The sequence below is a fragment of the Melopsittacus undulatus genome, chromosome 8 (genome assembly GCF_012275295.1).
Source record: "Melopsittacus undulatus isolate bMelUnd1 chromosome 8, bMelUnd1.mat.Z, whole genome shotgun sequence".
Lineage (NCBI taxonomy): Eukaryota > Metazoa > Chordata > Aves > Psittaciformes > Psittaculidae > Melopsittacus > Melopsittacus undulatus.
In genome coordinates this window covers 20,439,621-20,456,060 of record NC_047534.1, presented here as the reverse complement: position 1 = coordinate 20,456,060, position 16,440 = coordinate 20,439,621, and the positions used below count along the sequence as shown (strand labels likewise).

The window sequence follows — 16,440 nt, the reverse complement described above, 5'->3', positions numbered from 1 at the left end:
ACTTATTGACTAGTGAGTTGTTTTGTGCAATCTCACCACAAAGGACAGACAGAGCACGAATTCAGCAGCTAAGGGTCCTGATCTAGCCCCCAGGAAAGCTGACCAAGAAGAACATACTTGTCTATGCCACACCTCAGCAGATTTTGTTTTAAGGTGCTTTATATCATCTTTGAGAAATGACACAGACTTTCTACCACAAAGCCCCTTAGAAAGGCACTCAGTTATTTATTAATAGAAACCTGCTACTTCACCCCTCCCTGAGCACTGAAAAGAAGCAGGATTCAGTCATGTCTCCTGCTGTTGTGGCTCCAGGGAGGTGCTTGCAAGTGGAAGGGAGGGATCCTCAAAGGCTTTCTACATTTCATTCTGATGACATACTAGATTTTTTCCTTTTAACAGTTATTTTTTTTTTATTTCTTCAATGGTCTGATTTGTTATTCCATGGACACTTGCACAACACATCAGTCATTACTGTGATGTCAGACCACAGCTTAAACTTTGCTGTAGAGAAAAAGCAAGTGAAAGTATCATAGCACTTCAAGCCATTAATTTGTTCAGAGAAAGCCTTTAAAAATACATCTGCTGATACATTCATGAATCTTTTCCATTTCATTTCAGATATATGGGGCAGCATTACAAATGAATGAACCCTTCAGTAAATAAACTCTTTTCTGATTATGGTAGTGTCCAAGTAATTCCCCTGTATTGTGTTTTTTAAAGGCAACAGGAGAGAGTAAATGAAAGCAATATGGCCTTCTGAGCCTTTGCCAGGACACTGACAGTGTAAAGATCTCACACAGACATGGACTTAGTAAATTATCTTCCAAAGTGTTCTTACAGGTTTTAAGTGCTCAGAACAGAAAGCTAGAAATAATTTTTTCATTGCATATAATGTCAGTAAATAAAATTGAGGCACCTTTTATTCATTAAGTGAGCAGGGCTGCAAAAAACAAGAACTGAGTTTGTTGTAATGGGAAACCATTACTAAAATTAGATTCATCTTTCCAATAATATTCTATCAAATACATGCTTTACGTTTATATTGCTGTGCCTGTGTCAAAGTACTATAACTCAGGCAATTTTATAGGGTTGGTTTTACTGGGTTTATATAAAATTCTGGAAAAAAAAGAAAAAAGTCAAGTTCTGACTATGAATTAGCATTAATTAATTAATTAATTATCTTAAAGAAAAATATAAGTACCTAACCTTGCTTATGGGCAAAGAATGTGCACAGACCATTGGCCAAAATCTACCCTGAGATCCTTCCACTGACTTTCTTGAATGTGCATGAGAATAGCGTTTAGATTATTGTGCATGAAAAGAAGCATTTTGAAAAAGCTTTCTGTGAAGATGGTTATTTGGATGGAAGCTGCATTTGGGAATAAGCCCCTTAATTTCCCATGCTTATTAACATGTGACAACACACGCAAAGAAAGAAAGATTGTATGTAGTAGAATAAGTAAACACTGTTACTGTTGACAGCACTAACTACCTGAAGAAAAATAACCCTTTAAAGAAAAAGGAGTTGTTCCCAAATGAAATGTCAGTTGCAGCCCAGTAACACTGCTATAATTATAATCACTGACAAGATACCAACAGCAAATACACCTAGGAGAAAAAAAAGGAAAAAGGAAAAAGGAAAAAGAAAAGGTTTCACAGAGAATTACTTTTTTTTTTTTTTATATGTGTTCAGTTAATGCAGAGGGAATACAAATAGTGGAAAAAGTGACAGACAGTAAAGTTTAACAGCTGTCATTTGTGCTCATCAGAAAAGAAAGACAAACTGCTATCACATAGGTATGGGAATGAGGAGAAAATTTACACTTTCTCACTGTAATAGTTATGTTAACACATACAGAGAACTGAATATAAGAAAAAGCTGCATGCAAACCACTATTTTAAGCATTTTAACAAATAACCTCTACTTTGTAAAGAAAGAGATGCCTTTCAATGGCATCTTACAATAGGGTTGTAGTGAAAAATGAAAACAAAAAAAACCCAAAACACCAAAAACCAAAATAATACGATAACAATTCATACTTATAGTTAGTACACATGTTTTTTGACAATTGCCACTGTCCAAAGTAACAACTAAATGACTGATAAATGAAAATGCTTGTAATTTATAGTTCTTACTAGTAGGAAGAGGGGTCTGCAATTCGTTAAGATGATCTTCAATGTCTGGGAAAACTCCAGGTATCCAATTGACATGCGGACGAGTGATGTTTTCTTGTTCATTGTCACTTCCAGGTGGAGACCCAGGTACCAGTGGCTCCTTGGTTGTTTTTTCTTGTTTAACATCATCCATGGACTGTGTGACTGCCATGATGATGGCATGATCAGCTTTAAAAGTGAGCACTCACAAAACCACCACCCATGTTATTTCCCTTTCCTGCACCACAGTGAGCCAGAAAGCACATCCATCCTCCTTATTCAAAGCACTGAAGGAAATAAGACATGAAGACCTCCCCTTCTTCAACAGTCACTGGCTTCTGAGAGACCCTTAAATACCACATACATGCTCACCACATTGGAGGGAGATGTTGACTACACGTACAGATTCCAGTGACAGACAGAGAGGGAAGGCCTTCGGAAGAAGAGACCACAGCAGCAAAACCTGACCCTGTAACTCAGGAGTGAGCAGCCACACTGCAACCAGATGTGTGGCCGTCTTGCCCGGCAATCCACTGGTGAGGAGGAGTAAGGAATCAAAGGCAGAATTTATGGAACATAATTCTTCTGTGATTGCCTTGCCCTCACCACTGGGACTCCTCAATGACGGTGCTGCTGCTGAGCCACAGGAGCAAGGCATCTACTTAACCCACCACAGCACCTCCACCACACCAAAGACTGTGCCAAAGCATATCAAGCCTGAGCCCACTGATGTGCAAAAAAGAAAGATGGGACTGGGGATTCAGATCACCAAAGTGCAAGGTGAAACATGCTTCAGCAAAAGACATAAATCACCAAGTGTACCAGCAAGAAGATAATCCTATCAACAGCACAGATCTCACCACAGAGCTTTGCACTGTAAGTCCGCAGCAAGAATGTATACCCTCAGGATGAAAAAGATAGGGAAAGGAGCCAATTTCAGAAGAAATAATGCCTCATTTCACACCAGGCATGAGAAATGAGTATGATCCATTATTCTTACTGGTACCAGTCAGAGGAGCATCATCACCAGCTTTGCTCATACTAGCTGTGGTCCTGTGGAGGACCTCATCCCCAGGGGCGTCTGTGGGATGCGTGATGCTTTCAGTGCCCTGTCCTGATGCATTATCTGAAGGCAGAGGTGAATGAGTTCGGTCTTCGTGGTGGGCACCATCAGGAGAGGCAGTAGCTGTTACCATAATGTGAGGTGCCCAGACTTCTTGAGTTATATCTTCCGGTTTCAGAACACCCATGGAGGCTGTGACTGCTGCAATGATGGCTAAGTTAACTTCAAAGATATTTACAAAACCTCGCCTCATGTATTTTTCCCTCTCTATCTAGCAAGCTCTATATTTTCTTTGTTAACCAATGTAAAAGATACACAAAAAAATACCCCAAACCAACCAAACAAAAACCACCCCAAAATCAAACAACAAACAACAAAAAAGCCACAAGTAAACAAGATCATCTATATATGTCACATTATTTTTGGTTTGTCTCTTCCTTCACTAATACTCTACTGGTCACATTAATATAATAGTTGCTTAAGTTTCAGTGTGGATTAAGCATATAAAACCCAAAGGAGATAGCAGCCACTTCAACTATTTGATCTTGAAAATACTGCCATGTTAAAAAATGGGATATTTTAAGTTTAGTTAGGCATCTCTCTTTTTCCATGAGATGATCATAAAAATATGTGCTGTTCTCCTAGGAGAAGAACTGAAAATTTATTCAAATAGAAAATTAAGTCATGGAATTATTTAATGAACATCTTTCATACATCATTCTGGCAGTGCTAAGACTGCTACTGATGCAAAAAAGCAAGCATGTCACAAAAGCATGCTCAGAAGTTGGGATAACTTAACTAAATGCACTGTCAGAATTTCCAAGTGTTCAAAAATATTAACTGAATAATAAAGGTTAATATTTATTTAAAATTACACCACCAAAAGTTAACATTAATAAGCAAAATCAAAAGATGCATTTCCCAACTGTGGCCTAAAGTGTTAGTTTAAAAATACCTACTAATCACTATTTAGAAGGGAGAAAAAAAGTGATACGATTTTCAGAATAAAATGAGTATAAGGATTCCCATCATTACACAGGAATAAGATTCAAATTGATGGAAAATATTTGAATTAATTACAAAATTGCAGCTGGGTTTTCATATTTACAATTGGTCTGTCAAGTGACATAAAACTTGAAGGACTGATGGAAATTAAGTGCGAAGCTTTACAGGATCTCTTCCACACTTAGAGAACAGGAGTAGGGAGTAACGAACTGTATTTTAAACCACACAGCTTTTGGTTTTTATAGCTCTTCAGCAAACCCTAAATGTTGCAAATTAAATAATCCTGATAAAACGGTATTTTGAAGTGGAAAAGGGAAAGCATAAATACTAATTTTCCTTTAGATTTTTTTTTTTAGAAAATGCAAGAAAGATGCAAAAAGTTCCAAAGCACTAAAATGCCATAAAAATTCATTATTAAACAATAAAAGTATTAGAATAAAAAAAAGCAATATTTTGATTTGGGAAAATTTTAATTTAATAACATGCAAAGCTTGGGAATCAGAGTTAGAACCTTGCTGAACTACATGCACAAACTGCAGTAAGTTATGTCAGAGTTCAAAGTAAGAAGAGAATCTGTGGCAACACCAAGATCAGGAAAAATTAGACATGAAAAACTGTTTTTATGTCTATGAATCATTTACAGCACCAGCCACTGCCACAAAGTAATTGCTTTCTCAGTATCATGTTCTACTAAAAATAAACCTGAGAAAAGCTGAGGGACATAAGAAACAGGGCACCCAGGGCAAAACCAAATATCCTAAGCAAATAGAAATACTTGCTGAGATGTTCACATGCAACAAAATCATAAAAATGATTGCACTGTAAGTCCACAGCCAGAATGTAGACCCCCAGGATGAGAAAGATAGGGAAAGGAGCCAATTTCAGAAGAAATAATGCCTCATTTCACACCAGGCATGAGAAATGAGTATTATCCATTATTCTTACTGGTACCAGTCAGAGGAGCGCCATCATCAGCTTTGTTTGTACTAGCTGTGGTCCTGTGGAGGACCTCATCCCCAGGGGCATCTGTGGGATGTGTGATGCCTTCGGTGCCCTGTCCTGGTTCATTATCTGAAGGCAGAGGTGAATGAGTTCGATCTTCATGGGGGGCACCATCAGGAGAGGCAACAGCTGTGATCAGGGTGATTTAATCAGCTGTGATTTACATGTGTGTACTGCTGCACCCTCCCATTCCCACCAAGTCCTAGTCTCTTGTTCACTTTAAACCACAGCTGCCCTTTCCTCACCACAAAACAAGGGAGATCTTCTGTCCTCCCATACGTTACAGCTTCTCTCTCAATTTATCTATCAGACATTTCTATTTGCTATTCTTATCTACTTAAATGATTAAATTACTTTTCCTCTTATTTCAGAAGTAAGTCGTGTTTCTCATATCATGGTTTTTGAACATTATTTTGATGTTCTAGATGGCATTATATAAGACTGCATCATGATATTGTGTCATGCCAGTTTTATGAATTACTTGCATAATTCTATGCACCAGAGGGACAAATTTTTCAATAAAATGCATGAAAAAACCACTCTTTCGTGGGGTTAGTATTTACACATTAAAAGCATTAACCTGTAGATGTACAAATATGCATAAATATGTATAGTAAAGAAGGTTGTGTAACAACAAACAATGTAATATATGTAATGAGATAGAAGCAATTCCAAATTCAATACAGCCATGTTTCACTAAGGAACAGGAAGTACTGAAAGTGGTGTTCATAACTAAAAATAATAAACATTTTATATAGAGCTAAAATTGAAAGCTTCCATCTCACCACCACCCAAGCAGAGCACAGAGAAAATTAATAACTCTGTAATTTATATCACTCTCTTAAGTTACTCCTCGCTACAAGTTTGTCCAGTATCTTTCCAAGACAGACCATCTGAGAGACAGACGTTTTGAAATATACATGATTGACTAGTACCTGTAGCGGGTGAGTCTTTTTCATTACTATTCTTTCTGGAAGGAATAATTCTATCCATTACAGCAGCTTGTGTGGTGTGATTCTCTCCTTTGTCCCAACCAGGATACACCACTGGGTCTTCCACTGAGTTGTTCTGTTTGGCCCCATGGTTTGAGGGCATAGCTGTTATGATGATGGTGAAGCAATTATGAACCCAGTATATAAAGATCCATTTCTCATATTATTCTCCTCTTCGGTTCTTGTCTCTATGACAGGCCTTGCTCACATTTCTACTACATTTAATGGCAAAGAGAAGTAAAGCAGATTTACTTCTCATTCTAGTTTATATTTAGAAAAGCTGCCTACTGTCACAAATAAGACTGATTCCTTGAACACACACTTTTCAGAATCAAGATATCATATTGTTTTTCAAAAGTATTTCCCCAAATCATGCTGTTGGCTTTGTATTCGTTGAATATCAAATCAGAATAAACTGATGCAGAATTAAGAGCAGCAAAGGCAGAAATAACTGCAAGAATTTGACCCATCAGTAAGATTTTAATCACAGAATTTGAGTGTATTGATTATATACGTTTTTTTCACCTCAGAATTTCATATTTTATTAGCTGCATCATCTCTAGGAAAATAGACAAAGGAGTCTGACAGAGAGGAAGGCTAGAACATACTGCAGGTTTCCAAATGCTGCACATAACAAGACAGCATTCAACTAAAGAATAGTTGATATTGCAGTTATTTAGAAAAATACTATAATATCCTTATCAACCACTCTATAGCTTTTATTAGACAGTCACAGAAAAAGAGTACCCAAATTGTATAAGTAGTATTACCCTCCTTACACCCCCAACTCAATCAAAAACCCAAGAAAACTGCCTCAGTATGCCAAAATTTTAATTGTAACTATGTCAAATTATATTGCTATAGTAATACAGTATAGTATTTTCATATATCAGTAATAAACTGTACTGCATCACCAGATTTTTAAAGGATGTTGATGAAACACCTGGGGTTGGTATCTTAAAGGAATGTGGACTTAGGGACAGTTAATGCAGTGACCTATGCAAAACTTTTGCTAACAGGATTACATTCAGTTGAAGGAATAAATCCATGTTATAAATCATCTCAAATAATATTTATGTTATGCTTGTTTTCAGTGACCCGCGCATGATAATGTGCAAGAGCTGATGTTGACTGTGTTAAATTCACTGTTGGCAGTACTTAGTCACATCAGTCATTAACTAGTAATCTTAGTACACTCACAGGAACAGAAACTAACATACATAAATTTTAAGTTACTATCCTTATAGTATAATTTGCTGTTTTACATTTCAATTGCTTCAGTCAATAGAAGAGAGAAACCTCACTTATTCTACACTATGCTTTGTTTTCTCTTCATCACTAGTATCATCTTGTCATAGCTCAAAAGCAGAGTGAGCAGATGTTTTAGGTAAGATAAGATTAAATTGAAATAACTCAGCTAAATAACTTATCTCATTTTAGATAAGTTATAATTGCTTTATTAACAAAAACTGAGCAAAACCACCCATAGGTCCAATAATGACTTGCAAGAAGGGAGTTAACACACCTCCCAAATAAGTGAAAATAGAGCAGACATTATTCTTTCTCTGTTTAAACATTCACTGTTTCCTACAAATACAATCTGGTAGATAGCCTGTTAAAACCTTGTGCCTGCATAACACAAAGCAAAACATAAGAGAATGTTACAGAATTAATTTACTATAGGTCTTGACACACAATCCAAGTAGAAGAGAAAGCAAACCTCCAGGAAAAGGTCTGCAGAATAATTAAGCAAAAATCCCAAACATCAGAATTACTCAGGTTTATTCACAGAACTTCCATATGGCCTCAGAGTGCAAAATTGTTAGTAAAAAAAAATAAAAACCTAAGCCTAAACCTTTAATAAACCCTTATAGTTCACTAAAATGTGACCTGTAATATTACCTGTATGTGAAGATTCCTTTTCAATATAATTTTCAACTGTAACAGTAATTTCAGATTGTTTAATACTCCCAGTGGTATTTGCAGGATTTTGTTCTTGACTGATCCATCCAGAGTGAGCACTGTGCAATAGTGGATGTTGGGTTGGTCCTTGATGTTTTTCATTTTCACTTGTAACTAGTGTTGATAAGATGATGATTAAGTCAGTAATGATCAAAATAGCCAACACCAGTCCTATCATCATCTACACAAGAAGGATGCTTGGCTTTTGTATTTTGTCTTTTTCCTTCCAGTGTTGAATTCAATGTGAAATAAAAGATGAAAGAAAAGAGAAGTCCTTTGGAAACCCTATCACACAAAAGCACCACCAGTATCAGAAGAAGATTAAAGTGTGCTAGAAATTATCCCAATGACCAATGGCAGAGAAAAGCTATAGGAGAAGCAGTGGAAGAATACATATAAAGAAGAACTTGCATCTCTAGTTCATAATTATTAATACTAACTTAACTGTTGAATCTGTGTATTCTGTGCAAACAGTAAAAAAGATGATGCACTTTCTCTTTTGAGTCACAAGGCTGGCTCCAATGAAATTGTCATTTCTTCTGGGACTGGATGAGTGAAATAAGTATGTTTATCCATTCAAAGTTGAAAAGCATACTTATTTTGAACTCAGTAATAACTAAAGCTCTTACTGATAGATTTATCAATGTTTACATAGCAGAAGGTGCAGTCAGAAATCACCTGAAGTACCACCACCATAAGAGATTTTCTAATAAACATTAAAAGGCTTATAAAAGATACGGTAAAAAAACCCAAACCACGAATACCTATAACACTAAAATGACCATTAGAACTCGGTTTGAATTACATTTTCCTGAGGTATAAGATGTCTTCTTGAGCAATATACTAACGACAAAGCAAAGGTCTTTAAGCAGAGCATACAAAGAATAAGCTGGACCTAGCGCATATGACACGTCACCAGCTAGAGAAACCTATGCTGTTTCCCAAAGAGAACAAAGCTGAAGTCTTTGTTCACATTCAGGCAATGAAATGTTCATAAAGACGGCACTCATGCAAATATTACTCATTATTTTTGCAATTAAATCAATTACTTGCAGATTTTCTTATAAAAAAAGTTAATTTTAATGTATAAATACCACTGATTAACAATATTTCAGAAGTAAATGAAGGTTATCACAAAAATTATTTCTGGCTGATAAGTGATCATATCACCTGTTCTGATGCCAATTGTGTAAACTTTCACTGTTCAAAACAGTCTCAGAAACAGAAAGACAGGTATCTAGCAGCTGAAGGCAAATTGTAGAAATCCAAAGAATATCTAAATCCACATGAGGTACAAAATGTTTGGTTTTATAGAGGGATAGAGCAAAGATAGACTTGGAATGACAGATGAATGTTATAGATGCTACCTCTGAGGCCTCTAATATAAATAACTAGAAAGTATAAATAACCAGGAAAATGTTATACTAACTGAGGTTAATGGCATGGGAATTGCGACCAGCTGCATCATAACAATGTTATACTTCACTGAATTATGTAACAAATCTAAATATTATCTGAAATGCTTAATTGCTTTACCCCTGCCAGCAGAGCTAGGATATTGCTCCTCTTCATCTGTATGAGCAGGGTTCCAGTGATCTTGTGTGGAGATTTCCAGAAGTGTTTCACGTTGTGAATCCATAGCTGTTAGGACAGTGGGGTATTCAATACTAACCATGGTCCACATCTACCGCTATTACTCTACAGTTAGTGTGTGCCATAAAGATGATGGAGAGCAGAAATCCATGCACAGCTTAACTATAGTATTTTCTTATCAAATCCCTTTGCATCAAACCAGTTGTTCTTCTCTTTGCATTGGACAGATGCAAAGTTTCCCAAGAAGAATGGGGAAAACAAGCAATAGAAGAAAAATATATACCAGAAGTAGTGCAAAACCAATACAGCAGTTACAAACTTTCAAACTCAAGTTTGAAGAATAACGTTAGACCTACAGATATGATAGATATCTGAATAGATGCTGAGTGTTCTAATTCGTGTTAGAATACTCACCACTGAGATCAAAAGCTATGATCAGAAAAAAACCCAAAGCACAGCCACCATAAAGCCAATTTTAGTCAAGAAAGTTGTAATACAATTGAACAGATAAAATAAAACTTCCATAAGAGTCTATGAACAGAGACTTTATATATTTTCACCCATGGAGCATGCAGAAGTAACTAGGTCATAGAAGGTAGTTGGAATGCAATATGACATGAGGAGCAAGTCACCAGTGCAGCATCTCAAAAATAAACAAACACCAGAAATGCCCCCAAATTAGAGAAAAGAATAAAAAATCCCAAAGCGAGATGACTTCCTCATTTTCTATTTTCTTCTAAAAACAAAGACCACTGCTGAAAACAACCCCACAAATACTCCACAACATTCAGGGGACATAAAACAAAAAAAAAATTAGATCTTATGAACACTAATTTATAAACACTACTGAGTAAATAAGTGCACAGGCAAAAGAGACAAAGATATGCTCAAATTAAGTCAAATTAAATTAGAAAAAGGGAACAGACTGTTGTCTTTGTACAAATAAGAGAGTTATAGTCAGTAATGACAACACCTTTACTGAAAATAAAACCAACCCAGGGCTGGATGCCATACCCTGGTCATAAGAACAAGTAGAAGACTGTGTGCTTCAATGAAACACAGCATTTGGATTTTCAGGTTTCAGCATAAAATCATTTAAGACATGGATAGCTTTTTAGTTAAGAGCTATTGAATGATCACAGTGCAACTACTCATATCAGGAAAATCAGACTAAGTATTAAAACATCAGACTTCTATTATTGAATCGTGCCTAAAATTCTGAGGTCACAATACAGTTGACACTGTGTTAGTGCATGATAAAAATGGAAGGTAACAGCTACGAGACTGTTTTGTTGACATTGCCCAATGAAAAGGACACTTAGGTTTTAGCCACCTCAGATCATGTCTGAACATCATTTCCATAGAAAGTTATGAGTGCATAGACCTAGATTATAAAACAAACTGGAATTGATTTAACACTTTATGTGTCAAAAAAGAAAAACGTGGAGAAAAAAGATTCCTTTGATAGAAAATCAAAATCTTCCAATTAGGGTCATCTCTGAAGAGTCTTCGTCATCTGAACCATTGCCACTTGAGGTCACATCTGCTGTGATGATGTTAAATCTGCCATGAAGCCCTAACCCACAAGGTCTTATGATGACTGCAGCTATGCTTTCCCATCTGCTCCCTACATGCAGTCCTTACAATCACAGAGGACAGTGACCAGCACCATATTTCCATTGGTCCAGATCTCCTCTCAGTTCCCACCAAACCTGCCCCAGAGTGGCTCATGACTATTTTTCATTGCCCTGTGCATGGTCGCAGTGCTAACCATACCCTGCCCTCTGCTAGCAGAGAGAGCATAATGTATTGGCTTGAAAATATTTCCTTCCTTTCTCTCACACATCCTCCTCATTGGAAGAGTCAACTTCTAAATTGCTTCCAATCAGGAAAAGAGAAAATCCATCTATATCCCTTGTAAAATGATTCACTCCCTCATCCCTTTCAGACATGCAGAATTACCTCCACAGAACATGGACAATGTGGACAACTGCTTGCTCACTACCAAAAGTACAATTACTGAGACAAATCCCAGTACGTTGCCTTCCACACTTTAAATATGTGATAATGAAAAGCAGTGACATAGAGCACACATTCAACACCCCTCCACTTAACTCCTCCAGAGCTTGCTGCCTTTGTGCTCTGGTTATTCAGCCTCTACTCAAAGCATTCTCTTAGAACAATGTTCTTTACCCTTGGTTGTTTGGGTGGATTCTTGTGTCTTCTCTCCAGGATGTGACCACCACCACCATTCGTTTGAGAACGGACTCCACTGAGCTTGGGTGGTGGCTTTCTCCAGGTTGTCATGATGAGGCTCTGGAGCTGTTAGGACATGGTTCATTCAACCAGGATCTTGTTATTACTTCTTGAGAAGCACTTTTCATTCAGCAAAGTCAACTCCACTGGCACCAGCACCTTGAGCATGCTAATCCCACTGAGACTGATGTGAGTGCAAGGAGAATGTATGAACCCGTGGTATCATTACATTCCTCAGACACCTAGCCACATGCAAGCACTAGTGGCAGTCCCAAGAAAGAACCGGGTTCCTTGAGAGGAAACATTAGAGAGCCCTGTGGGTCTTTGCTAGCGCTTCACATTGCACAAGGTTAATATGTTCCTCACAGGTGTCGCCAACAGCAGAGAGCAGATAGACTGAGATAGATTCCAGAATAAGGAACATCCACCAAAACAACATACACCACACCATGACATTAAAAAAGTGAAAGAATTATCCGTGACAGGTAAAAAGGACGCCCAGAGATAAGCACACCCATTAGTTAAGCCTTCTCTTCCAGTCTCAATCCCAGGAAGCCAATGCTGCCAAGAACCTCGGCTCAGAACTGTGGCCATTCCATTCAAAAGACACATGCACTCCCGTTGGCCTGATGCTGTCAGCAAAGTCTGCACCAGAAACACTTCCCAGTTAGATGTCAGTGTACACACAGAGGGAGGTAGAAGTTTACCCCATCCTAATGCAAACGCACAACACCTACTCAAAATTCTGCATCTCAAACAGTAATGTTCCTATGGGTTTGTGACAGGCATTTAAAGACAGACAGGGAGATTTTTTGTTTCATTACAGAAAAGTTAAAGGAATCTACAGCCCTTTTGTGTGCAGTGCCAGGAAGGCCAAATAATTATTGCCATAAAAGCAGTATTAATTGTGACACTCACATAATGGCTGGGAACTATCTCCAAAGAGGAACTATCCCTTTAGACAAAAAATGCCATGAGGGAAACCCACAGATCCAATATGAATCAATATGACACATTAATACTAGAAGCACTGGAAGAAGGTGCTTCTAAGGGTACCAACCCTACAAGATCTAAAAAGATTTCTCATGAGACATAGGAGACATCTTTGAAACAAGAGCTGATGGAGAAAGTATCCAATTACCACTTAATATATATGTGGAAAAAGAGGAGAAACATGGTATGGGGAACAGAAAAGAAGAACAGCAGGCATCCCAAGTGAAAGCTCTTTCCTTACTAGTACTTGGAGCATACTCGTCCTTGGACACACTCCTGTCCCAGTCTGGAAATGCTGTTGGGTAACTCGTCTCTGAAGAGTCTTCGTCATCTGAACCATTGCCACTTGAGGTCACATCTGCTGTGATGATGTTAAATCTGCCATGAAGCCCTAACCCACAAGGTCTTATGATGACTGCAGCTATGCTTTCTCATCTGCTCCCTACATGCAGTCCTTACAATCACAGAGGACAGTGACCAGCACCATATTTCCATTGGTCCAGATCTCCTCTCAGTTCCCACCAAACTTGCCCCAGAGTGGCTCATGACTATTTTTCATTGCCCTGTGCATGGTCGCAGTGCTAACCATACCCTGCCCTCTGCTAGCAGAGAGAGCATAATGTATTGGCTTGAAAATATTTCCTTCCTTTCTCCCACACATCCTCCTCATTGGAAGAGTCAACTTCTAAATTGCTTCCAATCAGGAAAAGAGAAAATCCATCTATATCCCTTGTAAAATGATTCACTCCCTCATCCCTTTCAGACATGCAGAATTACCTCCACAGAACATGGACAATGTGGACAACTGCTTGCTCACTACCAAAAGTACAATTACTGAGACAAATCCCAGTACGTTGCCTTCCACACTTTAAATATGTGATAATGAAAAGCAGTGACATAGAGCACACATTCAACACCCCTCCACTTAACTCCTCCAGAGCTTGCTGCCTTTGTGCTCTGGTTATTCAGCCTCTACTCAAAGCATTCTCTTAGAACAATGTTCTTTACCCTTGGTTGTTTGGGTGGATTCTTGTGTCTTCTCTCCAGGATGTGACCACCACCACCATTCGTTTGAGAACGGACTCCACTGAGCTTGGGTGGTGGCTTTCTCCAGGTTGTCATGATGAGGCTCTGGAGCTGTTAGGACATGGTTCATTCAACCAGGATCTTGTTATTACTTCTTGAGAAGCACTTTTCATTCAGCAAAGTCAACTCCACTGGCACCAGCACCTTGAGCATGCTAATCCCACTGAGACTGATGTGAGTGCAAGGAGAATGTATGAACCCGTGGTATCATTACATTCCTCAGACACCTAGCCACATGCAAGCACTAGTGGCAGTCCCAAGAAAGAACCGGGTTCCTTGAGAGGAAACATTAGAGAGCCCTGTGGGTCTTTGCTAGCGCTTCACATTGCACAAGGTTAATATGTTCCTCACAGGTGTCGCCAACAGCAGAGAGCAGATAGACTGAGATAGATTCCAGAATAAGGAACATCCACCAAAACAACATACACCACACCATGACATTAAAAAAGTGAAAGAATTATCCGTGACAGGTAAAAAGGACGCCCAGAGATAAGCACACCCATTAGTTAAGCCTTCTCTTCCAGTCTCAATCCCAGGAAGCCAATGCTGCCAAGAACCTCGGCTCAGAACTGTGGCCATTCCATTCAAAAGACACATGCACTCCCGTTGGCCTGATGCTGTCAGCAAAGTCTGCACCAGAAACACTTCCCAGTTAGATGTCAGTGTACACACAGAGGGAGGTAGAAGTTTACCCCATCCTAATGCAAACGCACAACACCTACTCAAAATTCTGCATCTCAAACAGTAATGTTCCTATGGGTTTGTGACAGGCATTTAAAGACAGACAGGGAGATTTTTTGTTTCATTACAGAAAAGTTAAAGGAATCTACAGCCCTTTTGTGTGCAGTGCCAGGAAGGCCAAATAATTATTGCCATAAAAGCAGTATTAATTGTGACACTCACATAATGGCTGGGAACTATCTCCAAAGAGGAACTATCCCTTTAGACAAAAAATGCCATGAGGGAAACCCACAGATCCAATATGAATCAATATGACACATTAATACTAGAAGCACTGGAAGAAGGTGCTTCTAAGGGTACCAACCCTACAAGATCTAAAAAGATTTCTCATGAGACATAGGAGACATCTTTGAAACAAGAGCTGATGGAGAAAGTATCCAATTACCACTTAATATATATGTGGAAAAAGAGGAGAAACATGGTATGGGGAACAGAAAAGAAGAACAGCAGGCATCCCAAGTGAAAGCTCTTTCCTTACTAGTACTTGGAGCATACTCGTCCTTGGACACACTCCTGTCCCAGTCTGGAAATGCTGTTGGGTAACTCGTCTCTGAAGAGTCTTCGTCATCTGAACCATTGCCACTTGAGGTCACATCTGCTGTGATGATGTTAAATCTGCCATGAAGCCCTAACCCACAAGGTCTTATGATGACTGCAGCTATGCTTTCTCATCTGCTCCCTACATGCAGTCCTTACAATCACAGAGGACAGTGACCAGCACCATATTTCCATTGGTCCAGATCTCCTCTCAGTTCCCACCAAACTTGCCCCAGAGTGGCTCATGACTATTTTTCATTGCCCTGTGCATGGTCGCAGTGCTAACCATACCCTGCCCTCTGCTAGCAGAGAGAGCATAATGTATTGGCTTGAAAATATTTCCTTCCTTTCTCCCACACATCCTCCTCATTGGAAGAGTCAACTTCTAAATTGCTTCCAATCAGGAAAAGAGAAAATCCATCTATATCCCTTGTAAAATGATTCACTCCCTCATCCCTTTCAGACATGCAGAATTACCTCCACAGAACATGGACAATGTGGACAACTGCTTGCTCACTACCAAAAGTACAATTACTGAGACAAATCCCAGTACGTTGCCTTCCACACTTTAAATATGTGATAATGAAAAGCAGTGACATAGAGCACACATTCAACACCCCTCCACTTAACTCCTCCAGAGCTTGCTGCCTTTGTGCTCTGGTTATTCAGCCTCTACTCAAAGCATTCTCTTAGAACAATGTTCTTTACCCTTGGTTGTTTGGGTGGATTCTTGTGTCTTCTCTCCAGGATGTGACCACCACCACCATTCGTTTGAGAACGGACTCCACTGAGCTTGGGTGGTGGCTTTCTCCAGGTTGTCATGATGAGGCTCTGGAGCTGTTAGGACATGGTTCATTCAACCAGGATCTTGTTATTACTTCTTGAGAAGCACTTTTCATTCAGCAAAGTCAACTCCACTGGCACCAGCACCTTGAGCATGCTAATCCCACTGAGACTGATGTGAGTGCAAGGAGAATGTATGAACCCGTGGTATCATTACATTCCTCAGACACCTAGCCACATGCAAGCACTAGTGGCAGTCCCAAGAAAGAACCG

At 38.8% G+C, this 16,440-nt stretch overlaps 1 protein-coding gene across 25 annotated transcripts in view; it reads right to left on the bottom strand.

Annotated features, from left to right (window-relative positions):
• CD44 (CD44 molecule (IN blood group)) overlaps positions 1-16,440 on the bottom strand; it is a 63,243-nt gene that overhangs the window by 8,307 nt on the left and 38,496 nt on the right. For 3 of the 25 annotated variants that reach the window (XM_034065484.1, XM_034065488.1, XM_034065487.1), the window contains exons 11-21: positions 16,093-16,221; positions 15,326-15,445; positions 14,029-14,157; positions 13,262-13,381; positions 11,965-12,093; positions 9,715-9,819; positions 8,119-8,292; positions 6,160-6,321; positions 5,168-5,353; positions 3,155-3,418; positions 2,137-2,319 (exon numbers count right to left, since the gene is read on the bottom strand). The exons of 1 other annotated variant lie outside the window; for it this stretch is intronic. In XM_034065484.1, coding sequence (XP_033921375.1) covers positions 2,137-2,319; positions 3,155-3,418; positions 5,168-5,353; positions 6,160-6,321; positions 8,119-8,292; positions 9,715-9,819; positions 11,965-12,093; positions 13,262-13,381; positions 14,029-14,157; positions 15,326-15,445; positions 16,093-16,221 — 1,701 coding nt within the window. 21 more of the 25 variants (XM_034065489.1, XM_034065490.1, XM_034065491.1 and 18 more) reach the window with 21 other exon arrangements.